This window comes from Patagioenas fasciata, chromosome 2 (genome assembly GCF_037038585.1).
Source record: "Patagioenas fasciata isolate bPatFas1 chromosome 2, bPatFas1.hap1, whole genome shotgun sequence".
Lineage (NCBI taxonomy): Eukaryota > Metazoa > Chordata > Aves > Columbiformes > Columbidae > Patagioenas > Patagioenas fasciata.
The window spans coordinates 56282411-56307740 of record NC_092521.1 but is presented as its reverse complement, the minus strand read 5'-3'; the positions used below and the strand labels follow the sequence as shown (position 1 = coordinate 56307740).

Here is a 25330-nt window from a genome sequence, read left to right as displayed (position 1 = left end):
GAAGGGGAAAGGACATGAGCTCAGTGACTGTGACACAGATAACTTAAAACAGATTTCCTAATTTTACTCTGCATTTTTTTTTGTCCTTCATAAATTGATGCAGATAGACAGCCTGTTAATGATTTGGTTACATTTTAAAACAGAAATTCATTCACTATATATATGTGCAAGTGTATTGGCTATCTTTTATGCATATACAACCAGAATTTATCAGTATCACAGACACAGACACAAAAGTCTCCAGTTCTGAATCAAGACCACTCCCAGCTAATAAAAATATTTTCATTCCTTGCACTAAGGTTCTGACTTATGCTTCAAAGAATCTTAAAGACACAAAAGACTGTGTGTTTATAAAATTATTTCATAATAGACCCAAAGCCTTTGTTTACTTACTCATAAACTTAACCTTCGCAAAGAAATAGCCGAAGTGATACAAGTCTTTAGGTAACTGTAAAATGTTGTCAAATAGCTATATATAAACATTTTCTACTTAGTAAAGCACAAGCTGCATTCAAGATGTAGTTTACATCTTTATTCTACAAAACTCTTGATAGCTGAATGGCAGAAGGAAGTTCAACAGATTCCCTCCCCATGCAGCACGGTATCGGAGGAAGAACACGTCCAAATACTTATTTTTCGACACAGCTAGACTCCATAAAGTGAAAAGTGTCCATATTTGCCTTATTGTATAGTTACAAAGCAAAGAATCACTGGATTTGCCCTTAACATTTTGGTATCCTACTCTGTAAGTACTGGAAGACATAATATCATATGCCAGTTAACATGGATTTGCTTACTAAGTCTGTAAAGTAAATCTTGCCAGTCTCAGTTGCCAACATTTTGTACAGAAATCTTTTTGACTCCACCCATAAGCAATATTAGTCTTTGAATGTTGCCAATACCACTGAAACATTGTGGTTTGAAAACCACAAAGTTTTAAATGCAAAACATGTAACAGATGAAGCAACCAGCCTGTTTCTTAAGCAATTACTCTTTGCGTACCATGCACCTATTGAACTTGTGAATTATTTCTTATATCATCAGTGTTAAAAACACTGTGAATTAGTGTCATCCAACAAGTAGCAATTACATATGTTGTACAGCCTTTAAAAAAAAAAAAATCAAAGGGCAATAAAGTCACAAATAAAGTCACATTCTGATGTAAGCTAGAAAAACAGAAGCAAGTCATTTCACAGAAAAGACTGAAGTGCTATAGCTCATCAATTTTTTGCAGAAACCATACAGTTTCCAAAGACTATACACCTATAAGTGACTTCAGCAATTGCATCCTATTTTCTGCACCTTTCAATTTTGCAGGTGACACCCATTGCACATTAAAAAACCCATTGTTTGGTAAGTGCATAGGGTGCCGGCCTAGTTTTAATAAATCCATAATACTCACAAGTGTACATCACCCCCTTTCCCTCCAACTACAAAGCAGTAGCCACCTCTTCGCAACATGTAACACATTCCAGTGTAGGGACCAAGATGCTTCACAGAGAAGTCAGTCTCCCAAAATTCAAGAACCAATTATTTTTCTGAAATCCTACATCCTGTCCATTTTCCATCTGAGTTTTCAGTCTAGGATGCTGCATGTCAGACTATCCTTGCACAAGGTATTTTCTACTACCAGATCTGGTTTAGAATGCAAACTTAGGATGCCCTGCAGGTAGGACAACCCTACCTTTTCAAAACTCTCCACAAAACAAATAGCATACACAAAGGAAAGAAAAAAAAATAAACACCCGTTCTTGATGATGAAGGAAAAGAAACCAAATAAACACAGCTACACTCTTGCATTCCTTAAAAGGTGGCTCAGCTTTTGCAATACATTGGGTTGTTGAATGAAAATGAGCTCTGACCATAAACTACACAAGATCTTATGTACACAACAGTTTGCCCACTTCCAACTATACTGATTGGTTCAATATAAGTTCTCTTCCCACAAACTTGCTTTACACCATGTAATTAACAGTATGAACAAAGGAAAAGAATATCCATCTCAGTCACCAAGAAGGAAAGAGGACTTCGTGTAGTCTGTTCCATAACCACATCGCATCAAATACTGCTTTTTCAGCAGTGAAGGTCAGTAGACTGTACTATATTTATATGTACATGAAAGGGCAATCTCATCATTAACACTTACAATACAAGTAGTGATTTGGGGAATGGAAGTTCATAAATCTACCACATTTAACAACATAAAACACAGCTTATTTAGCTTCAAAACTTCCTGGGATGAGAGCATGGCAAGAAGGCAAAATAAGTACTATGAAAAAGGAAAGGAGATCTGCCAATTGTTAAATAACACCATAGTTTTAAGATCCAGCACTGTGATTTTCTGGAGAATTACTGGTTTAGATCCTGAACTTGCATGACTGCAATGAAAAGCTACACACATCAGCCTGTCCTCTTCAGGATGCATCAGCTTCAGCTCATATAGAAGTTATCACATATTATTAAAGAGAACAGTCCTCATTTTAGTCAAATTAGGTTTGATGCATGCCCCTTGTAAGACCAATATGAATACGAAGAATATACAGTTCTTTTTCCTAGTAGTATTTTAATGCCCTTTACAGAGTGAGAAGTGAAAAAATTCTCTTGATTCTCATAAGGTAACGATTTATCTTGGTCCTATAATGCATTCTGCAGAGTTTTCTATCTTAAGCTCTGAAATTTGTTTGAAAAAAAAAAAAAAACCCATATTTCAAACAACTAAAAGACTCAAAGGCAAATGAGCAAATGTCTACAGGCACAATAGTTTATCCTTTCTGTTTTTATTTTTTAAGTTGGTCTTTTAGCTCACTTCTGAGATACAGCAAATAGTCTCATATAAATAGCTCTTCCTCTTTTTCCACCTCTTGAGTTTAACTGTAATGTAGTACAGGGGATGGACTGTATTTTCATCTCTAGCCAAAAGAGGGACACTCAAACTAGTTTTTAACAGCTTAAGCTCAGACACCAGAAGCAGTTCTGCTACAACTGTTCATAGACCATATTTACCTGTTTTCCATATGAATTGCTGTTTGCTTTCCTACCTCGTTTCCTTTTTCTTGGTGTTTCATGAATTTCAACAGCATTGGCTTAAGTTTTAATAGTTTGACATGTGATGGTATCTTTACACCATGCCAATGAAACACAGAAGATAGAACAAATAACTGACAACTTTGGGCAGAGGAAAAATATCACAAGAAAGTGAAATGTGACCCTGAGGTCAGAGAGATGCCATGAAGTGAACCCATCCCTGTGCTGGTTTACCAACCAGCAGTACTGCCCTGAAATAACTGTTTATTCACATTTGAACAAATGAGACTAAGGTAAGAAATTCACCTGCCTCTAATCAAGCCAAGTGATACTACTTTGGAAATTCACATATTTAGAAGTAGTTCTGTCTCCCTTCTTTAATTAGCACAGACTAAACCTGTGGCCAGCTTTTTAACACAGTACTGATTTCTCTGTTCAGTTATTGGGTTACCAGTACCTTATTACTAACACTTGGTAATTCATTCTTTGCTTTGCATTGATAGGTTTCACTGGATTTCAGGCCAGATGCTATAAATTTGACAACAGTTATACTGCTATTGATCATGCAGGCTGATACCATCGCTTTGCTTCCAGCCAACATCCATCAGACAAACCCTGACTTTGTAGGCAAGTCTTTAGGAAAGACTATAGTAGTGCTGTGCCTAGAAGAACAAAGTCCTGATCACCTGTGCTATGGTTAACAAAAAAAATTCCACAATTCAACAACTAAAATAACTTTTGGACAACGTTTTGGACTCCGAAACTGTAATCCTACCATTTAAGTTCTTTCAACAGGTGGGGGTCTTCAGTAATGTGACCTTTACCTGCTGCTGTGGGGGAGGAAAGGGGAAGAAGAAATCTTTTTCCCAACCAAATGGCTCTCAGCAGTTCATACAAACTGAACCAAAGTCTCAGATGAGGACATTTTACAGCTCAAATTGACCTTCTATTTTCTAGCTGCCCCACTGGAAACAAAAGCTAAAAATATGAACATGAGCATATTCTTTTAAACAGTAATTAAAACACAGGGCGTCCGCACCAGCTTAGCTTCTTCTAGTATTTGCTGCCACCATGAGGATTACAGATAAAATGCAATAAATATATTCATTCATCGAGAAGAATCCAGGGTGAAGAATAACACTCAATTGTAAGCCATTCTCTGGTCAGTCTCGCTTCTGGTTTTGTTACCCCATTCCAGATGATGATTCCTCGTCCTCCCTGAAAGCCTCAAAAGGGTGAAAAGTAGGGAGAAGTCAGTGACAAGTCAAGCAGAAAACTTTCCAAACTGGCTAATACAATCTAAGCAGAGACTCTACAGCTGAGATTCACAGTGCCCAACCCTCCTGTCACATTAACACACCATTTATGCATCCAGGTTTTATTGTAAAATAAGGTCCCTTCTAATCACCTTAGTGATCCACATAGGTCACACAAACAGGCAAATTTTGTTAAGGAGACCAGTATCACTGGTGACAGTAGCAGCACTTCATTAACACCATTCCATTAAAATGCTGTGCTTGCTGTTTTGACAAACCAATCTATTTACAAAAAAGAAAAAAAAAAATCAAGTTGTCAATTAGTCAGTTTTCTCAGAATGTAACAGAACAATCACATCTTACTTCTTAAAATCAGAACAATGCACTAATAGTTTTAGGGATTATCAGGATGAATGGACTTGAACCATCCAGCTATAGTTTCTCCTACCTTAGGAGAGAGTAGCCTCAAACAGTTTTTGGCAGGAGACTAAGCCTGCATAAGAACATTATTTATTGTGTTGGTAGGTTGACATACACTAAAATGTGGTAGTTGAGGATGTATTGTCCCCATAGAAGGCAAAAACTCGCAATGACAATATTAATTCAGTCATAAAAATACCAAGGGGGATTACTCCCCAGCATCTTTAGGGAAACGTCACATCTCCTAAATACTTTTACTTGAACCTTCCTAATCCAAGTCTCAGGTATAATATGCTATCCCTCCTGGACCAGAAAATTGAAAGGTTTCTCAGCTTTACTTTCTCTTAGAACTTGGCATCACTTCTTTAGTTTGAGCTAGTTCTGTCTCAAACTACAAGCTAAAATCACATTTAAAGAAAACTCTTTCAGGAGATTTCATGAAGTTATGAACATCCCCATCTCACTGAAGACTTGTGAGTTTATTATTTACTCATTACTCACGAGTTTCAAATGACTGATGCCTGCAGTTAATATGCATACCAGTACTCCAAATGTGCACATCATATTGCTCAAAAACAAAGCGCAGGAGCCTATGGCAACACTTGTATTTGAGCCTTCCTCAAGCTCAACACATGGATACATACATAAGAGTAAATCCAGTAACACTGCAAAACAAATGTGCAGACAAGGAGAAACAGTGACTAAGAGATCACAAGCAGAGGTGAAGGTGAACAGAAGGTTTAGAGGCAGATGTTGAGCTGATCTACACATACCAAGTAACTTGCCTTTCTGCTAATTAGCTGTTCTTTCTACTTGTAAGTGGTAAGAGATATTTCAGGGATGGTAAGACATTGGACAGTGGAAATAACTGTAAAATGAACAATTCTACTGCTTTTTCAAAGGTACAAAACTCAGAAGATCAGCCCATCAAAATATGATATGCAATGCTCTGATTAGTTCTTCCACTAAAAAAAAAAAAATCAAGGTCCTGGAGCAGAACAAACTGCTGAGTTATCTAGAAACCAATCACAATGGATAATCAAATCTGGCAAAGGAGACCTGAGTTTGTGCCTGCTGTCCTGTGGTTGTAACACATCATAGTTGAGATGCCCAGCATCACTTGGATGTGCAGATCTCCTACAGCAGGACACAATGTTTTGTGTGGCCTTTGAATGGCTAAGAAAGATGGTGTGAAGCTTCAGTTCTTCCCAAGATTACAATCTCTGCACAACAAAACTGCGTAGGTGAGCTTCATGCCCAGAAGAGGGTGTACCCATTTAACACTGACAGGATTGTTTCATAGCTTGATGAACAATCCAATCTACTGAATGCACACACCAGCCACATTAGAAACCACCAAACCTCTGTCCTTCCTCTTTTTCTGCCAGGGTAATGACAGGCATAGAGCATCATGAATACAACGTGACATGTCTTAAAAAGGACAGATGTGATTTTAGCATCACATCTACCACACTCTGGCCAAGAGATTTATTGCAAAACAAAATTTAACAGATGGGAATCTTTCCATCTCTAAAGAATGGATAATTCCTTCAGTGAATTCCATGGCTTCTGATGGCATAAGGTTCAGAGCAAGATATCAGAAGGCAAACTGAGGCTCCAGCCAGCAGAAGGGTCTGTTCGCTTGATCAAACACTTTTCTAGATGAGTACACATGGTCTCACTTATATATATGATGCATACAGCAAACCAAAAGTTGGAGGAAGGCATAAGGGATGAAGATAAACAATCATGAAAGAGGAATCAGATGCATCTTGAATTAACATCAATCTTGTCTAATAAGACAAAGTTGGTCAGAATTACTGCTTTACAAAAAAATAGGGTGAGGCAGTTACAGACTTAAATAACTTTGGATACTACCACCATTTGAATCGGAACCATTCCCCAACAGAAAACGGAAAGTCAAGGAGAGTCACGGATATTCCTTCCTTCCCATATGGTTTCTGGAACAGCAGCTGCAAAAAATGTGAAGGGTATATGAACTGGTTTTAAAGCTCTCAATGACTTCAATATCTATTTTTAATCAGAGTAGATTGTGCATAAGAGGGGCTACTAAAAAAAAAAAAAAAAGGACAAGTTGGGAAACTGTGAGACAGGAAGGAAATAATTGAATTGTATTGCTGTGGTCAACTACCTAAGCATCTAACATAATTTCACAATCAATACAGAAGTGTATGCATTTAATCCCATATATTGTGTAAGCTGGAGGAGGGATGGGAATGAGAGCAGGAAACAGAAAAGTAAATCACAAGCTGTAACAAACCTTGACAGATATCTTCAGAACCACTACTTCTAGGTCTACAGTTGACCAGTTATCACTGGTGATCTACAGTGCGTGAATGCACCTGTAGTTGTACCATGCATGTCCACTGAGACTATTCACAGTATTCTTCACAGTTACTGGTTTGGTGGCTACAGGTTTATCTGTAACTTGAGTTATTGATGTAAGAGAACAATCTTTCTCTTCTAATGTCAGAGAACAGCTCAGGAAATATTTAAAGGAATTATCAACGTGTGAAGATTGCACAGTGAGATACCATTAAACATAAGGTCCTAGACTTAACATCTTCAAATCTCTGTATCTATGAACATTGCATCTGCCTTTCTGATGGAAAACCATAATGTTCTATCTGCTGCATCTGCTCTAACATGGTGTGATGGGTGTGATGCACAAGTGCCAATTCAGTGCACCTCATTCCATCAAAATGTTCTTTGAGACCACTTGGCCTTCCAAAAGGAACTATGCTTTACTGTTAGTGGGTAGAATCTCTTGCAGAACAGAGTTTTACCTGACTGAAAATACATGGGCCTGAAAAGTAAACAACCAGAAAGAAAAGCTCATATACTCATTCACAGGCAAGATGTGGAAAATGATAAAATCCACTAAGCCACATAAAGGTTGCAACTCTTCATTAAGAAACCATCAGGAAGCTAAGAATTCACTTCAGCAGGAATTAAAAAGAATGGTTACCATTATGAAAATGCCACACCAGTGCCTGTCTTATCTTGAATTTTCACCAGAAGATGACCTTCCACAAGCTGATCTTGAAAGTAACCACCATGCTTTGTTAAGAAAAAAAAATCAACAACAACAAAAAAAAAACCCTACACAAACCATATCTCCAAGTTGCTTTTAAAACAAAATTAACACAAACCCAAAACTTTCTTTCAAGTTTACTTTCAATTCACAAAATTGCAAAGATAGCATGAACTATTTTAATTAAGCTGTGGGACAAGCCATGGCAGCTTGGCCACAGAATCCTGCTTCATTCAGCGCAAAGCAAACAGTGAGTAAAGAACAAATCAAGGTGATAGAGCAAACAGCAGTGGTACCTGTAAACTGGTGAAACTGGTTGAAACCAGTATAAAGAAAGATGCTTGGCAGAGCAAACAGGCTGTTACAGTTTTCTTTAAGGAAGAGGAACCATAGCCTTTCTTTGCCACAGAGAGGCTTGCTTCACTGCACATTTGATTGCATAGCAGGTCATGCACAAGTGCCTTCATATCCAGTGGCACCGTTCTTTACACTTGAGCTAGCAGGTAACTGGAAACAGAGGACAAAGCTTTAGTGCTACCACAGAAATCATTTGGCACCTTTGGTATACTGATACAGGTCTTCCACTCTAGTTGCAGTCAAGTCACAGCTTCTTTTGACTACACATCCACTTGTTCACAAATACAGAATAAATTTAGGCAGAATGTGAATGACCAAGTCACTGAACTTCCTTCATAATTCCTCTGGTCTTTTTAGAAAAACTGGCAATACCCAGAAGTTACATTAGTCAGAAACCAGCTCTGCAACTCATTTACTGCTGAATTACTGACACGGTTTATCCAACATTGACCTCAGCTTAGATAAGATCCCACAACATTTATTAGTTCAGGCACAGTACCACAGTTACAAGACAAGTCCTGAGCAACAGGTGGGTTCTAAAACAGTAAGATAAAATTGCATCATGTCTTCAATGGGATTTGGATCCCAGTTCATTCCAACTAAGGAATGGAGGATTTCCAATCTCCACTGTTATCACAACCACTGATGACATGTTCAGTAAGTTATACAGCTCTCAGAAATACTTGTGAAATGTAATTTTTATAGTAATGAACATTTTCTAAGGAAAAATGGTAGATCAAATAACTATCCAGAAGCTCTATACTAAAAATTGTACCACTACATAAACAGTTTTATCGGCGAGGTGGTAAACCAAAGCAGTAAGGATTATGAAGGAGCTTGACCATACAAGAAAATCCTGGTAACAACCAATTCATTAACTACTAGTCTGCTTCAGCTTGTGGCAAATCAAGTTACTGATTGCAAGAACAAGCTGTTTCATTATTTTCCAGGCACTCTTGTCATGCATTAGCAGTGACGGGCAGGGACAAAGTTCTCCCATGCAGAAATAAAATTGTCCATCTGTCTAGGTTCAAAGACCTTTCCTTGGTGCAGTAAGAGACTCCCATTATTCTTTGTTTATCCTCTTGTTCCTAAAGCTGATCAGAAGGAGAATTTTCAGTTATCAAAATCTGCTGTAGCAATGCAGTCTGATAACCTTAACAACTTAGTGCTGTTTTCCCAACACATCATGCTGCTGCCAAAACACCCTCTGCTATATTGCATCTCACCCTTATCTGAAGTGAGGTGAAAGGATATCAACAGTTGCTACAAGTCATCATTCTTCACCGGCCTCAAAACAGGAGACCACAGACAGGAAAGCCAGGAACCGTCTGCTTTTAAGACCTTCTCATGCTCTCATGACAGGGAACTTTCATGATCAGCATCTGAGAGGCCCAGATCATTAAGCTGTCATTGGGACATAAAAACAGTACCAGAAGGCTCTGTTTCTCCCAGCTGAGTTTTCACATCTTGGACACATGGTCAGCAGAGAAGGCCACACAGCTGCAGCATCATCTTTAGGTTTCCCCACTCTCAAGAGTATTTGAGAGTTTTCACAAATTCTAGCAAACACTAATACAGTAATTTGGACACCAAAGGCAGTAGCTTTTTGTATCAGTTCTCTATTTTAGAAGTAGTCTGTAGACACCTGAACTAATAATTAAAATTAAGATGATGGGTAAGTCTGAGTACATTCCACTTCTACCTGGATTTTCCATCTGTACAAGAGGCGACATATGTATCGTTCACTCCTTAGAAAAATCTGAGACACTGAAGACTTGTGTATACTCTGCAAGAATTATTGCACATTAAAAAAATGAAGATGACCTGCAGTCAGCATGTCTTCTTCAGTTATTATTTACTTTCTATTGTATATATTTTAAGGTAGGCATGAACCTATAAAGAATGCAGAAAGGAAGCACAGTCACGTAACCAAAGACAACATAGTGCATGTTGACATAAAGCATATATAACGTTTGAACAGATACCCTGCACACTGGAAATGACTGACCTTTGTGTGGGTATTTGACAGTTGAACTACAGTTAGAACCAAACCCTGCTGATCGTTACAGTTGAGTCTTCCTAACGATTTTCATTTTATGACACCATTCAGCTGATTTTGTTAGTTTTTAACCTCTCGGCCTGAAGTTTTCCATTATGAATACCGATGGGTATTTACGATCGGAAGGGAAAACTTAAACAAGCAAGTGAGTTTTTCTGTCAATATTTTACGAAGTCTGCTGTTCTGAAATCTATACTAATTTTCTCAGCATCTTGTTATTGAGTCAGGGGTTGCACACTGCATTTCATGGGCTCCATGAAAGAAACTGCATTTTCAGTTTAAAGTCTCAGAATAAAAGCTCCCTTAAAAACATAAATAAAATATATTTTATATGAATGAAGTATCACCATGACTTAAACATGAACCCAATGACTGAACTAGGTACAAAGTGATGAAAACACTAAAACAAAAATAAATATTATTATTCTTGAAGGAATTGATACATTCAGAGTATGCAACACAACGCTTCCTCGATGCTGACTGTTTGACTCCAGTTGAAGTTGGAAGACAAAACCACTCAGTACTTTTGAAGCACTTCTGATGACATGTACCCCATTCAAGCTGAAAAACAAGACATTCAAAGATGACATTCATGAAAACAATTTTCTACCATGCCTCTGGGTCTCAGCTCCTTCTTCCAACTCAAGCAGTAAATTCCAGACTGATGACAGAGTTTAGACAGGCAGAGTTACGCTCACATCTGGGATCCTCACAGCACAGCAAGACTCGCTATGCTTTCAATGTAAGCACACGTTTTACATACTTGCACATTACACTGACTTACAACTTCAGATCTTTACACACCACAGCAAAATCAGTAACATGACTGCTCCAATACCTCAAGTTATTTTTCCTCCTCCACTGTTTGTGCTCGCAATCTATTTTGGAAGTTCTTTTAAAGAACACGAATGTTTCCTCCACAGGAAGGGTCCCTGTGTGGAGAGTTAATTAAAATGCTAGAAGACCTGGCTCCAGCTAGAGCATTTACCAGAACACCCACTGAGAAAGGGCTCTCCTTTGAAATGTTAAATACGTTGTTAACCATGGATAGGGGTCAAGAAAGCTTTTCAAGACATCCAGTGCTCTGAAAAACTGCAAACACCTGAGAAGAAGACGAAGAAAAAAAAAAAAAAAGACTGTCTGTGATGACAGGTGACAAGCTCAGTCAAGTATTTTATAAATTGAGATAATTGTTAATGTGCATTTAGGATGAGTTAAAGAATGAAAATACCCCAATGCATTCACAAAGATTTAATTCTTCTCTCAAATACCTATTCATAACAACAGTATTATGAAGGTAAGAATTCTACTTTTATGTTGGTGAAGTGCTAGAATAAGAGTCGATTTCCAACATGTAACGCATACGCTTCTGACAATAAGCAGTTTTTCTAACAGATACTAATTATCTTTCCTAACTGCTACCAAAAAAAAAAGCCAACAGAAAGCTGACCTAAACCAAAACTGTTCATTTACTAGGTGCTGGGATTTAAGAGCTTTACATTTTGAATTAAACTCAAAGATGATTTCAAAACCTGAATGATCAGCAATTTCCCAGCCGCAAAGAAAGAAGGCAAAAAGTAACAGGCGTCAGCTGATTTGAAAGACAGCCTTCACAAAGGGTCCAAGCAACTGCCTGCAAGATCTAACAGCACAGAAGATGCCTTTCGGACCACAGGGAGTAACAATTAAAAGAAGGGAACAAAACCAACATAATGAGATTATTTTTTTCCTCCTGCTCTGGGCTACGGTAGCAGTAAATATTCAATTAGTTTAATATTTCACCTTGAAAAAGCATTTTCAGCTCTAAAGTATCGGTTTAAATAAGCAACATGTATTTTTTAAGAAAAGGGGAAGGAAGTGAACAGTTCAAACTACCCTAAAATCAGACTACATTGTACAGATGGAAGAGAAAGGAAAACACCGCTGTTTCCAAAATACCTCTTCAGCTTAATAAAATCATTTGTTTTTCTAGAAATCATAACAGTACCATGCTCTTCTAGACCAAGATGTGGATGACAAGCCTCATTGTTTAATGAAAACATTCATCAAGAAATGTCAGGTTATGTTCTTTACCTTAAAACAGTAACAGCAAATAACACTGCATGTGTCAACACAAGTCATTCTTTAAACAGATTCCTGATTGCTTTCTTCACAAGGTAATCTAAACACTTTTTTCTTAATATTGTCCTAGACATCACCACAGATAACAACATATAGAATGTCAATCACATTCACTGTTACTCTACAAAATAACCTCAGTGCCTCAGAAAAGAAAGTTGCTCCAGGTATGACATTCCAATATTTAGATTACACATAGCTCAAGAAGTTGAAGTTCCATCAAGCACAGCACTAGTATCTACCACCTAAGGCCAGTGAATCAGTAATAAGTTATTCACTTGATTAAAAATAAATATTTGAGAGGTATTGGTAATAAATACAGTTGGTTAAGTTAAAGTTTTATGTCAATGTAAGACATTTGGTATTGTAAGTAAGCAGCACATGTATGCCTGATGTTATTCTGCAAATGATGTATATAGCACATTTTAAGTGGATCAGGAATCAGCTAGTAGATGAATTTCAAGAACTAATTGTGAATCATCAACTAGTTGCAGTATTACTAGTAAGATTCACACAGGACCAGTAAACTTTTAGTCACCTATTAAAGATACCACATTGAATAATGCTGCCTTATCAAAAGATGAAAGTGTGGAGGAGCAATAATGCTGGATAACAGCAACCTTCTGATAAGCACATCAAATAATACTCTTCAATGAGCCACCGCAAGGTCATATCTCCAGAAGCAACAAAGCAGAGTATAAAGATTTTTTATAGGCCAGTTTCAGAAAGTAATTCTGAATTGTCTGATGAAGTGAAAAAAAAAAAAAAAAAAAAAAAGAATGCTTCCTCTAGAAAATAAACACAAGCAAAAACACCATTAGAAGTAGGCACTGCTCACTTCTAAGATACTGGAAAAACAGTTCTGGCAAGAGCAATAGGTGAAGAGCACAGTCAGCTTTTAAAGAATATTTTCCAGATTATTTCCTTTCAAAAAATGGAAGAACTATGAGTTACAGCTACAAACAAGCTGGAGATTGCAAGCGTAGTATGAATTCCAACCAAGTAGAAGCTGAAGCTGGTGCGTAGGACAGAGTGTATGTCCTGCTCAGAACTCAAATAAGGTCCCAAGCAATACCACTGTTTCAACACTTTAACATTATTAGGGTAATCTTCATATAATGTTAAAATTCAAACAACTTATTAGAGCACAGAGACTACTGGGATGTAAAAATGATTTCTTGGTTCCATAGTAAAATGGAAAAACTTAACCAGTTACTTCTGGACTTTCAGTCTACTTATTCATAAATTCCTTAGAACTACTCCACAGTCTGGTTGCTTACCTCATGCTGATGAAGCAGCTACCAATACTAAAGCCTTTATCAGTCTAACTTTAGAGAGAATTGTGTTAAGGGACAAAAGACTGAACTCAAAAGATGCTGTATGTACATTTATTTGGTACTCAGCAGTATCGTCAAATTGTTTTTTCTGACAGAGGATTAAGAGAGATAAATCCAGCATTTTCTTCCGTACCAGGTAAACAGCCAGTTCAAGTAAGTTTCTAATTCCTCTTTTACCAGGGGCATCAGGACACAGAACATATGGGGGGGGAGCGAGGGGGGAAACAACAACAATAAAGAAAACAAAAACAAACCAAAAAACCCAAACACCTGGCAGAAATTCTTACTTTTAAATAAATTTAGCTGACCTGTAAAGAAACACAAAGTGAGGTATTACAGGTGCATTTCAGATTCACTTTAAAAAGGAAGTCAGAGGAGGGAAGAAAAAAATTGAAAGCTTTGCTCCCATACTTTTCTAGCCTTCTTTACCTTAAATGTTGTCATTATGGAAAGGTCACATTTCAGTGGCAGTCAACATGGCAGGATGTATTGATGTTATGCTTAAGACCGTTACGTATTTGTTTTGCCCCACAGTCAACCTACATGCACTAGAACACCAGGTGCTGAAGAACCTGGGCAACCTGTGCCATTGCTCACACAAGCAATACACAACCCCCCCCCAAACTGTAGTATTAAGGTGAATGGTTTCCCCCAGGAGCAGAACCCGGTATTAACAGATACCTGTTCTTCAGCATTGCATAGGGAGGTGGAGTGAGTGTGAAATATCTGTTCTTTCTTGTTCAGAACATCACGGTCCCACTTTCCTCCTCCTGAAATGGCTAGACCAGGAGCACCAGCAATGGCACTGGGCATAGCAGGGCACAGCATGAAAGACAGTCCCATCTCACCCCTGCCCACTCCCCAAACCCTTCTGTAACAGAGTCATCTGAAAGGCCATTTGACCTTTCACTGCATTGCTTTAACTTTTCATGACGTGTTAGAAAGCATCATTTAGTCTCTGGCAGATAGATCACATTCCTGTGATGCCCTTTTACTAGGCAACAACTATTGCCAAATGGCCTTTGGAGCAGATTACTCTTCAGGTGATCCTTCCTACAGCAAATTATGAGCAACTTCCAAGTATCAATAAACTATTCTCTCCTTTTTACCTTTTCCACGAAACATTTTTCCTTCCACTTCTGGTAGTTCCAAGACATAGCTGACACGCACCTGGAGCTAGAATCTGCTGGGAAAAGGGAGTTCTGTACATTGCAAGTTGAACACCACTGTAGGTATTCTTGTTCTTTTTTCCCAACTTTCTGCTGAATAAACATCTTCACCTCTATAACACAGAGTTAAGAGGTAGAAGGTCCCAAGAAGGAATATGTTGCCTCTTTAAATATTGCTGTAGTTTCTCCATTTAAAACAAAACCTCATCAACAGCACACCAGCTGTACTGTACTGTTCATTACTGAACAAACGAGCTCATGAATCCAGATGTCATATCAAATACAGTAAGAAAACCTGAGGTAGCAGCAATTGAATCGGAACATCAGCCTTTTACACCCTTGGTGAACCTGAAATCTCACGGAAGCAGCAGAAGGATTGCTACAGCTCCCAAGCTGAAAGCAAAACATCAGGAAGCACTAAATCAAGCATAGCTCTACTGTTTCTGTATCAGTCTTCCAGTAAGAGAAATTAAATGCATTAGAGCACTGAAAAATCACAAGAAGTGTAAGACTGTTCAAAATATTCTTAGAAGCAAGAAAAAAAACATTTTCTAAAAGGAACAATGCTTGGCCTTTACTTAAATCCAGTTTGTTACCCAGTCTTTTTCCAAGTGCCAAAAGTTTGTGTTCCCCCCCGCCTCAGTGCTATGTCATCTATAGGGACAGTCCAGATCAATATGAAGTTCAGTCTGTTAAACAAACCCAAGCCATCAGAATTTACACAAAAAAAGAGTGGTTTGTTGGTTGACTGGTTGTTATGCTTTCCCCCACGTGTGAGAAAATATTCTAAAAAATTTCATATTTGTTTTTCTTTCAAAATGTTAAATCAAAGGAAGATCAACTATGCAATTTGAACCAGAATTATTGTCCTGTAGCTCCCATCTGTTTTCCTTCACGGAAATATTTTCAAGAAGGGATAAAAGCAAAACAGTTTGAACAGCTACTGTTCTGCATTAAGCCATACTCAAAAGTCAGTAAACCAAATGAACAAAAAGATCTGAAAGTCATCTTAAACTATAGCCAATCCTTAACGGAGTTTTCCTGCTTGTTTATACATGACCAGGTTGCACAGCATCACATACGACAGTAGCATATTGTAGTGTATTACCAGGTTCTTAAGCACAGCTGAAGCAGAAAAACTTATCTTGTACACATCAAGGATTTTTTTCTTTATTCACTTTAACATTAGGTGATTAAATGATTGTGGGAAAACACGATAGAGACATAGATAACTTCCACAGCATCTTGCCATTTAGAAAGGAAAACAGACTTTATTTTTTTTAGTTTAAAAAACTCAAAACAATACCTCTTCAACTGTAGCATTGGAGATTATGAACTAGTTATTTCTGCATATGTCCTTTACACAAATTATTCTGTTCTTCTACATCTTAGGTTTACCGTTTTTATAACAACATAAAAGAAGAACTCTGTCTTTGCTGGTACATGTTAGAAGTGCTTAATATCTTGTTCATATCTCTCCTAGAGAATGAATTAGACAAGTATAGCAAGCTTAGAAGAAACAGAAGATAACATTATAAGTCTATTTTGTAATTCAAATATCCAGCAAGTCAAAGGATGAAAAAACTCAATCTTGTTACAGAATCAATTAGACTTGCCCTGCTCTTGCAAAGGCTTAAGGCTGTGAGATACACCAGGATATAATTCAACCACACACTCGTGAGGGTTGGTTTAACTCGCCTGGACAATCTACCATGTTTTACAAGGACTTCAGTGGTTACACAACTGTGTCTGTGCCTGCACACATGCATCTCCAACTGAAAAAGTATCATCTGGAATAGAAAACTTTTCTTCAATTAACATGAAATTAATACAAGCATGTGAAATATGAGTGAGTGTTCTCACTCAAAAAAAGTAACTCACTTCTGTTGCAGCCTAGTCCTCCATGTGTGAGGTGTTGAAGAAAATAAAGATTATTAAGGTGGCACTGCCTACCACCATGCAGTGTGTTCTGCATCTGCTTCAAGAATCATAATGACTAATTCTCCATAATTAAGAGAATTGTAGCACAGAGTTGGTAATGTCTCCAGCAACTTTCACGACAGCTTTCAATAAAAGATTACTTGCTTAATGTAAATTACACTTACACAGACGAATAAGGATACATGATCATCCACACTTCTGACAGTTTAACACAGGCTTCATCATTATAGAAAAATACAATTCTATCCACTTGAATCCACATAGGACAAATTAAATACAGATTATACTACAAGTTTCAAAAATATGTATTTTCAAATACTGAAAAAAAGAGGGATTTGGAGTGAGGAAACGATACCCACAGAGAGCAAGGACTCAATTTATTGTAGTAGAAGGAGGTGGAAGATTTCTACTTTTAAACGGCTCCAAAATGCATATTGTTTGTACATGATGTAAATTCTTGGCTAAAATCAAAGTAAAGATAATAGTATAGAATTTAAAATACAACCTCAATTTGACTTACTATAGTAACAATATTTTTTGAAAGAATAATTTATTATTCTTGAAACTTAACATTAAGTGGAATTTATAATTCTTCAAACTTAAGTTTAAAAACAAACAAATGTAAAATGCCAGATTATGAGGTAGCAATTCAAGTTCGACTTCAAAGAGATCTTGTTAGTTAAGATCTTCCACTACAGGCAATTGATATCATGTCTTATGTTACAAATATTATTTGGTAGGTTTGTTTTTTTTTTAATTTTTTGATCATTTGCAAATGAATACAAAAAAGAAGAAACTAGTATTTCCTTAAATACTTTTTATCTACTCCAATCCCAAACAGTATGTCCTTCCTCTTCTTCATACAGCTCATCCAATGAGGCTTTAAGTCCTTAAACTTGTATTTAATATTCATGTGCAGACAAATCACAAGAGACAGAAGTTCCACATATAGCTATATAGTGCTACAGGGATAATATGAAATACCACTACTCAGCACACTTAATATGCTCACCCCCTTTTGAAGAAGGCATAAATACAATGTGCACAGGCCAGGTACAAGGCTGCATTTCTTCCAGACCCTGCACTCCTGGGTATTTAAAAAGCAAACCAACCACCCAGCCTCATTGATTTATGATATTATCAGTCAAATGAAAATATCCAAAATACTCAAAAGTTGTGTCAGACGGTTGTAAGTAATTGTACAGTAAGACAAAGTTTCTCCCTATAAAGTGAAAGATGTTTTGACAACTGCAGCATAACAAATACCTCACAGTGTTGAACAGCCACACAAAGCTGTAAATCTTAGTGATAACTGGAGGATTTTAACTATCTATGAAAGGCTGTTTTTATTAAGAACACAGTAAGAATTCCATCTCTAGAAATAGATCTGTCTCTTCAGGGAAAGACAGCTTTAGATTTCTTTTGGACCGTGGCACCAGTCAACAGGCTGAATAACATATGCTCCATGCTTCGTCTTACTCATCTGTTTAACCCACCAAGCATCTCCTCTAAGAAGAGCCTCTTACCAGACATTACTAAAGATCCAAACCACACAGAATTTAAGAAAACAACAAAAGGTCAAGATTTCCCACAGGCAAAATGGTAACCCAGAAGTTTCCATCCCTTCTATCAGAGGCTGACAGCTCTGTTATCTTATCAGCACCACTTTATTTCTCTACTATCATTTGGAAGTCCATGGAAAAGAATGATTTCCATATCATTCATCGAAAGCAAAATGTTTCTAGAACAGGGTATCAAATAAATTAACTTGGCAAGCAGAAGGAGGGCCAGGTTTATCCCACAGCTCAGTCAGGCTGCTGGATTAACAGGAACATAAGAAAGGGGTTTTTAAACATTAATTCAACTTCCTAAGATCAATGATACCCAACTTGAAGAGTAAGCTGAATGAAGCCATAACTCTACGAAAAAAACCCACACAGTAAATATTTCCTGAATTTTGTATAGTTTCACAGTGTCAAGATGCTAAAATGAAAAAAAAAAAAATCCACGATACAACTATTATTTATACAGTTATCTTGAAGACTGAAAAAATCTCCTACGATTCAGTTAAGGAATGTCAAAGGGTTGGCAAGGTACAAAACATGGAGTGCAGGCTGAGCAATGTAAAGGGATGGACATGAGAACAAAGTTTCAAACTGTATTTCTTCTAAACTGGGAAGAAAAGGCCTGGGGAAACAGAAAACAAATGTGCAGATCCAGAAGTTTTATTATACCCTAAAGTCCCTGCAGTTGAAGTTACAATGGTAACGGGAGCTTAAAATGACAAAGATGATATTAGCATAGCTTGCTTAATGAAGACACCATGTTACAATAAGCATTTGTGAAATACACACCAATAGACAAGACTTGCCTAATAACTGAAAGTTCACATTGCCCAAGTAACAGCTGCAGAAGCCACCCTTGCACAGCAGTTTGAGCCTCCCAGCACTGCTACACTTAACATGGAACAAAGTGTATTTTTTCTTAAATATTAACTGATTAAAAAATAAGGGAAAAAAAAAACCAGCTAAATGCAATTTGTCAGTAAACTACAAAATAAAGAAAAGTGTTGTGAATCAGGGATAACTCTGGGTTTTTTTCAAGTGCTGGAAGTTATTCACTATTTCCAACACATCCTGATTACTTCTGTCTACTGGTTCTCTCACCTGCAAGGTGTGCATATGCACTTCAATATGATGGCATAAGTTAGAACAAAACCAGAGGGCATTTGGAAAGACATGAGAATGATGCAAAGGATTAGGGATTATAAACCCCATTTACTTTATTACATCGGTGAGTATTTGCATGCCATTATCTCTAAGTCATGAAAATATCTGTTCCTACCAATTATATATCCATTATCTACATGCTAGAGCTACCTGGCTGTAGGCATCCCAAATATATCTCAACATAAACGAACAACTTTTTTTGTAAGGAGAAGACAGGCATAGACAGCATCCAACAAGAAGGTGCAACACCCTGAAACACAAGCAGTGATGCCCAGCTCCATTATGGACCAGGGATGGCATCATCTCTGGTGGCAACACAAAAACACCTAAAGCACATGGGCCTTACGAAGGCACAGGGGAAGTATCGGTACATCAAGCTAAACTAAATTCAGGTACTTATCAATAAACATGAGTTGGCAATATATAAAAGTTAAAATTCAAGTTATTTTAAAGGAAGACTTCAGTTTAATTTTAATACTTAAAAGTGGTTTTGGAATGATAATGGTTTTCTGATGCAACACACATAAATAACACTGCAATTTTAGTCCAAAAGCCACTGTCAGAGCAGAAATCCTTCTTGCAACACAGTTTAATTCTGACAACAGTCAACAGGTGGGTAGTTAAGAAAATAAAACTACAGTAAAGCATTACTTCTGTTAGACCCCTCTGAGCTTTCTGGGATCTACTGCTTAGGAACTCTCCAAGCTTGACAAGGGATCTTCGTGCTTGATTTCCCTGAATTCAGGGGAGCCAGGTTTCTTTGTATGTTTTATACACTTTTGTACATAAACATCATCAAATCTATCCAAATTTCACTATCAAGTCAATACTCAAATATCATGTAAGCAGCTACACTACCTTTTAAATGAAGAAAATTACTATGTCCATGTTTCCTCCCTCAATACCCATATCATCACTTTCAGTTTCTGTTGAGCAAAAAAGCTTTTACTCCCAGCACTTTCAGTTTCAGTACAGCATGGAAGTGCAAAAGAATGAGTTCTGCTTGAGAAAGTCATCCAAAGTTAGGACAGTAACCAAGAGTAGGGGAAATGGAAATAACAGGAGCCAGAGGAAACAGAAGACAACAGCTATCTAGAAAACAAAAAACAAAACACAAAAAAGCCCCACACCCCCCCCCAAACCACACACCACTATCTATACCTTACTTCAACACTACATGAGCCTTAATTCTATCACAAGGGTTAGCACTTTGCTTAAAGCCAATTCGCCTTCACCCCTCTTACTCTCAAAATAGTTTAAAATACAAGACCGGAAATGAGAATTTAAATTGCTTCTATAAAGTGATTTGCAATGTTTGTACAGTTTCTAGGAAATCAGCAGCTAAAACACTCTTGTAGAAGAGGATGTCTGCAGTTCTCTGGGAAACAAAAAACAAACAAACAAAATTAAAGAGACCAAACAAAACAACAGAAACCAAAGCTACAAGACACTGACCAAGCCCTGTAGATCTGTGCAATAAATATTTGTGCTTAAAAATAATCCTCATCTTAGGGTTAGCAAAAGCATCCTAAGAATTCTGCACAGTTTAACATTTTCACCTACAAAAATAAAAGGAAATTTAAAAAGAGAACTCGAATAAGACAGCACACCGTAATTAATTCAAGATTTCCAGCTCCTTCTCCTCTTTTTAAATAACACATTAAACAAGAAACAGCCAGTTGCAATGGCAAGCAAGTTTCCATTTTATGTGCATTTCATCTTCTTGCAGAAGAAAAACAAGCAAACCAACCCAAACTCTGTTTGTTTTTATTCTGGCACACTAGTGAAGCCCCTGCATGACAGTTACAGGCACCTGATACAGATACACATATTTATGTGCAGGGCACATGCAGGCAGCTGATCTCAAGGCCTTACCACACACCCGTCTTTTCACAATTATTGGTTATGACAACATGCATTAAGCATTTCTGAATGTAGGTTAGAAGGGAGCATCAAAACATTATGTGCAGCACGAGACATTAGTTGGAGGGAAGCTGTGACAGGCAAGAAAGTGTTCTTAGCCATTTACCAACATACACTAAAAAAACCCTTTGAGACTTCATAATATTTTGATAACTTATATGCACAGCTCATCACAAAGCTGATTGTTTTCATCTGACATAATAAAGGGAGAATTAGTGCGCTTTTAGGGAAAGGTTGTTTTCAAACATTTATAGAAGCTTCTCTTCTAATATACTACTTATTTAGAGACTCTAGAGATTATTAGCACTCTTATACTAGTGCATTTATATGCATATCCTTTTGATATCTAGTAGTAGCTCCTTAAAATATACACTGCATTTTCCTCTAAAATTTCGATAATATTCTCTAAACTTGCTCCAGTTCACATGCAAGACATACAAATCAAAAAGAAGCAATTATTCACAAACTTGTATTTAAAAAGAAGAAACAAAGCCCACACCAACGCTGTTGCTCAACTTTGTTTATTCTGTGACAGTGCTCTGCTGTCACTGCATTCACCATTTCCCCTCTGCTGTGCATTTCCTCCATGTTGATCTGCACAGACACTCCTCTCTAGCAAAGGTGCACTTTCTAGGTTCGCTCTGCCAGAAAGACCTTAGGGACAGGGATTGAGTTACCACCAGAAATGTTATAAGATACCAAGCTTATAATATTCTTTGTTCTAAAAGACCTTTGTATATACATCCTAAGTCTCTTCCTCTGTGCAAGACTGAAAATGATTACCTAGCGCAATGCAATTTTGCTTTACTCCTCCTCTGACAAACAAACCCTTCCTCGTTCTAAATAGCTCCCCTTATCTAGAGCAGCATTCCCACTTATTTGCAAACAGCAACACAAAGCACCTGCAGCTCTCCCTACATCCAAATCAAACATTTATGCCAGGCCCTTATCTGTGAGGGCCGAAACAATAATCCAGTATTTCCTCTCCATGATGTGGAGATCAAGAGACTATTTTCCGATTATGACACAGATTTAATACAAAATTTACCGCAGAGAGTCTTAGGAGTGTTGAGTTTCTTTCAGGGTGCTAAGGGTCAGAGATGGTTTATTTTTCAAATTGCATTGTTTCTAAACAGATGTTTACTGCTCTGGTTTACTATGACAACCACCCATGTTATAGACTACGCACAGTATCTATTTGTCAAGATGCTTTTGTTCAAGCAGTTACATTGCTCTCCAGAGGAAGGCCACCAACTAGTATCTTTGTAGCCATACTGGTCACAACACACTCCCAGAGGTTACAGGGGAAAAAACCCTTTTAAAATATGCTTTTAAAAAATCGAATATTTAAAATTTTAGAGTTAAATACTGTAACAGTTCAAGTATCAAAAGAAATATTTTACAAATAATATTATTAATCCCATGGAGTCAAAACTACATCTTCTTCCTTTTTCCTTTTACTAGATGTACTGGGTATCTTACAGGTCGGTATTTTGTGGGAAATAATAAAGCCCATTATTTGTTTTTTTTTGAACTGGAACACTACAGTTCTAGCAAACTTACACCCTTTGTGCACTGCTGTATTTCATATTTTCTCCTCCCCTCACCCACCAAAAGGAATGAAGGAATCCCATAACATGGAAGTACATCTTTACAAAGAAAGACGTAAGACTACTCAAAATCTGAAATGCACATAGATAACCACCAAGACTCCACACCACGCAACGTTACAAAAACACGCAAAGCAAGCTAGTGCAAAAGCAAATCAGTATTTCCACACTAACAGAAAACAGAGATTTATGACCAGAGTTAAGAGGTGAAATAAGCCCTCTCCTCCAATCATTAAAAAAGCCCTGCAGTATGACTGTTCTGTTTCCTGCAGGATATCAGATGCTTGTATTAGATACCCCTGTGGTTTTCATACTGTAAATGTATCAGCTGATATAAATCCTCTGGAGAGGGCTATTAACTAATGCTTAGAAAGAGCAGTGGCAACAGACTGCATGTAGCGCCTCAGAGAAGAGGGGACAAAAGCTGACAAGTCATCCCCCAAAAAAAATTTGAGAGCCAACAGCTGAAAAACACATCTCATAGCAGAGGCGACGCCTGTGAGGAATATACATACCCACGCCCGCTTATTTCCCCCTTACACCGCTCACTGCTTCCTTAAATACAGAGCCTATTGCCCACCAGCACTCCTCTGATTTAGGAGCCACAAGACCACACTGCCGCTCCTCATCAAGCCTTCCCTGATTACACACGGCAGAGGAGGATCATCTACAGGCTACACGCATCTTTCTACATGTCCATTTTTCCTCCTTTCTGCTGCGGTTTTTTTTAGTGTTTCCCACTTGCTCAGGCGCTATGGCAACTCCTGGCCCAGGCGGCCCCCGCGGGGCGATGGCGGCCGCTCCGGCCCAGGGCAGGGCTGCCCTCCCCGGGCAGACCCCGCTGCTCCCCCGCCGGCCTGGGTGGAGCCGCTCGCCCTCGCAGGGACAAGCGCCGATCGTGTTCTCCATTGCAAAACCAGGGCCAGAAAAAAGGAGGAGAGAAGAAGGGGAGGAGGAGGGGAAAAGAAGGTGGAAACCTGTCTGGGGGAGAGCCCGGGGAGCGAGACGGCCGGGGGGCGGGAGGGCAGGGCCGGGGTGGGGGGAGCAGCGGGGAGACAAAGAAGGGATGGAGGGCGCTCAAGGAAAACGGGGGAAGCCGGGGAGGGGGGCGCTGTCGGGGAACCCCGCGGGGCACCTGCCCGCCCCGGCACACGCCCCGCACACACATCCATATACACACACGTACCCAGCAGCAGCAGGCGGTGCGTCTGCTTGTACTCCCGCTTCTGCTCCTTGAGCGCCCGGTCGATGCTCTTGCTGACTTTCCTCGCCTCCTTCTCCGCCTCCCGCTCCTCCAGGCGCAGCTTCTCCCAGGGTCTCTGCAGCGCCGGCGGCTGGTGCAGCGCCTGCTGCCGCGCCGCCTTCCCCCCGCCGCCGGGGCCGCCGGCCTTGGGCAACGCCGGCCGCTCAGGGGCCGCCCCGTTACCGCCACCGTTCTGCAGCAGCAGCGGCGGCCCGTCCGCCTCCCCGCCGGGCTTACCGCCGGGCCGGAGCGGGGCGCCGAGGGGCTGCGGCTGCGGGGCGGCGTGAGGCTCGACCGGCGCTTCGGGCTCCGAGGCGGCGCCGGTGCTGGAGATGGAGCCGCCGCCACCGCCGGCGTCGCCGAAGAGCCGCGGGCGCAGGCTGTAGCAGAGCCCCATGGCTCGGTGCCCCCGCCGGGGACGGGCTCTGGCGCGGCGGGGTTGGCCTCAGCGCTTCCCGCCGGCCCTACGCGCCGGAGAGGCGGCGGGCGGGGAGGGGGCGCCTCGGAGCCCCTCACGGCCCCGCTGGGCCATGTTGCATTTTCCTCCCGGGCGGCGGCAACGACTCCTCAGCGCCGATCACCTGACACCGAGCTGCCACCGCCGGGTCTACCTTACCGTAAATACCCCAGCGCCAGCCCACCGCGCAGCGCCGGGCGCCGGCGGGGGAAGGGCGGGGGCACGCCGCCCGCGCCGCCACCACCACACAGGCGCACACACACAGACACACGTTCGCAGCCCCCACCGCCAACCGGCTCTGCCGGCCCCTCACGCCGCCCCCGCCCCATGGCCGCCTGCCCGCGGAGGGGGCGAGGGTGCTCACAGCTCCCGCTCCGCGCACAGACCGGGGGACCCTCGTCGCTTTGCTACCAACACTACCCGAGCCCCCCACACACCCCGGGGGCACGGCGGTGGTTGCCTCCTGAGGGTCGGCCCAGGCCTAACCCCTGACGGCATCCTCGGGGAAAAACCCAAGGCTGAGGCCTCTCACAGACAGGGACCTCTCAGGGTGCCACTGGCCCCTGCCAACCTGCCACCCTCCCAGCTACAACATGGTTTTCAGCCCCTGTACGCACACGTCGGCTTCT

The 25330-nt window shown here is 39.8% G+C and overlaps 1 protein-coding gene across 2 annotated transcripts in view; it reads right to left on the bottom strand.

Moving 5' to 3' along the window:
* Nucleotides 1–24911, bottom strand: part of GNAL (G protein subunit alpha L) — a 194883-nt gene extending 169972 nt beyond the window's left edge. The window contains exon 1 of one of the 2 annotated variants that reach the window (XM_065831666.2): nucleotides 24188–24911. In XM_065831666.2, the coding sequence (XP_065687738.1) occupies nucleotides 24188–24641 (454 nt within the window). In that variant the 5' untranslated portion in view covers nucleotides 24642–24911. The remainder of the gene's footprint in view (nucleotides 1–24187) is intronic. The other variant, XM_071804265.1, reaches the window with a different exon arrangement.
* Nucleotides 24912–25330: the final 419 nt, after the last annotated feature.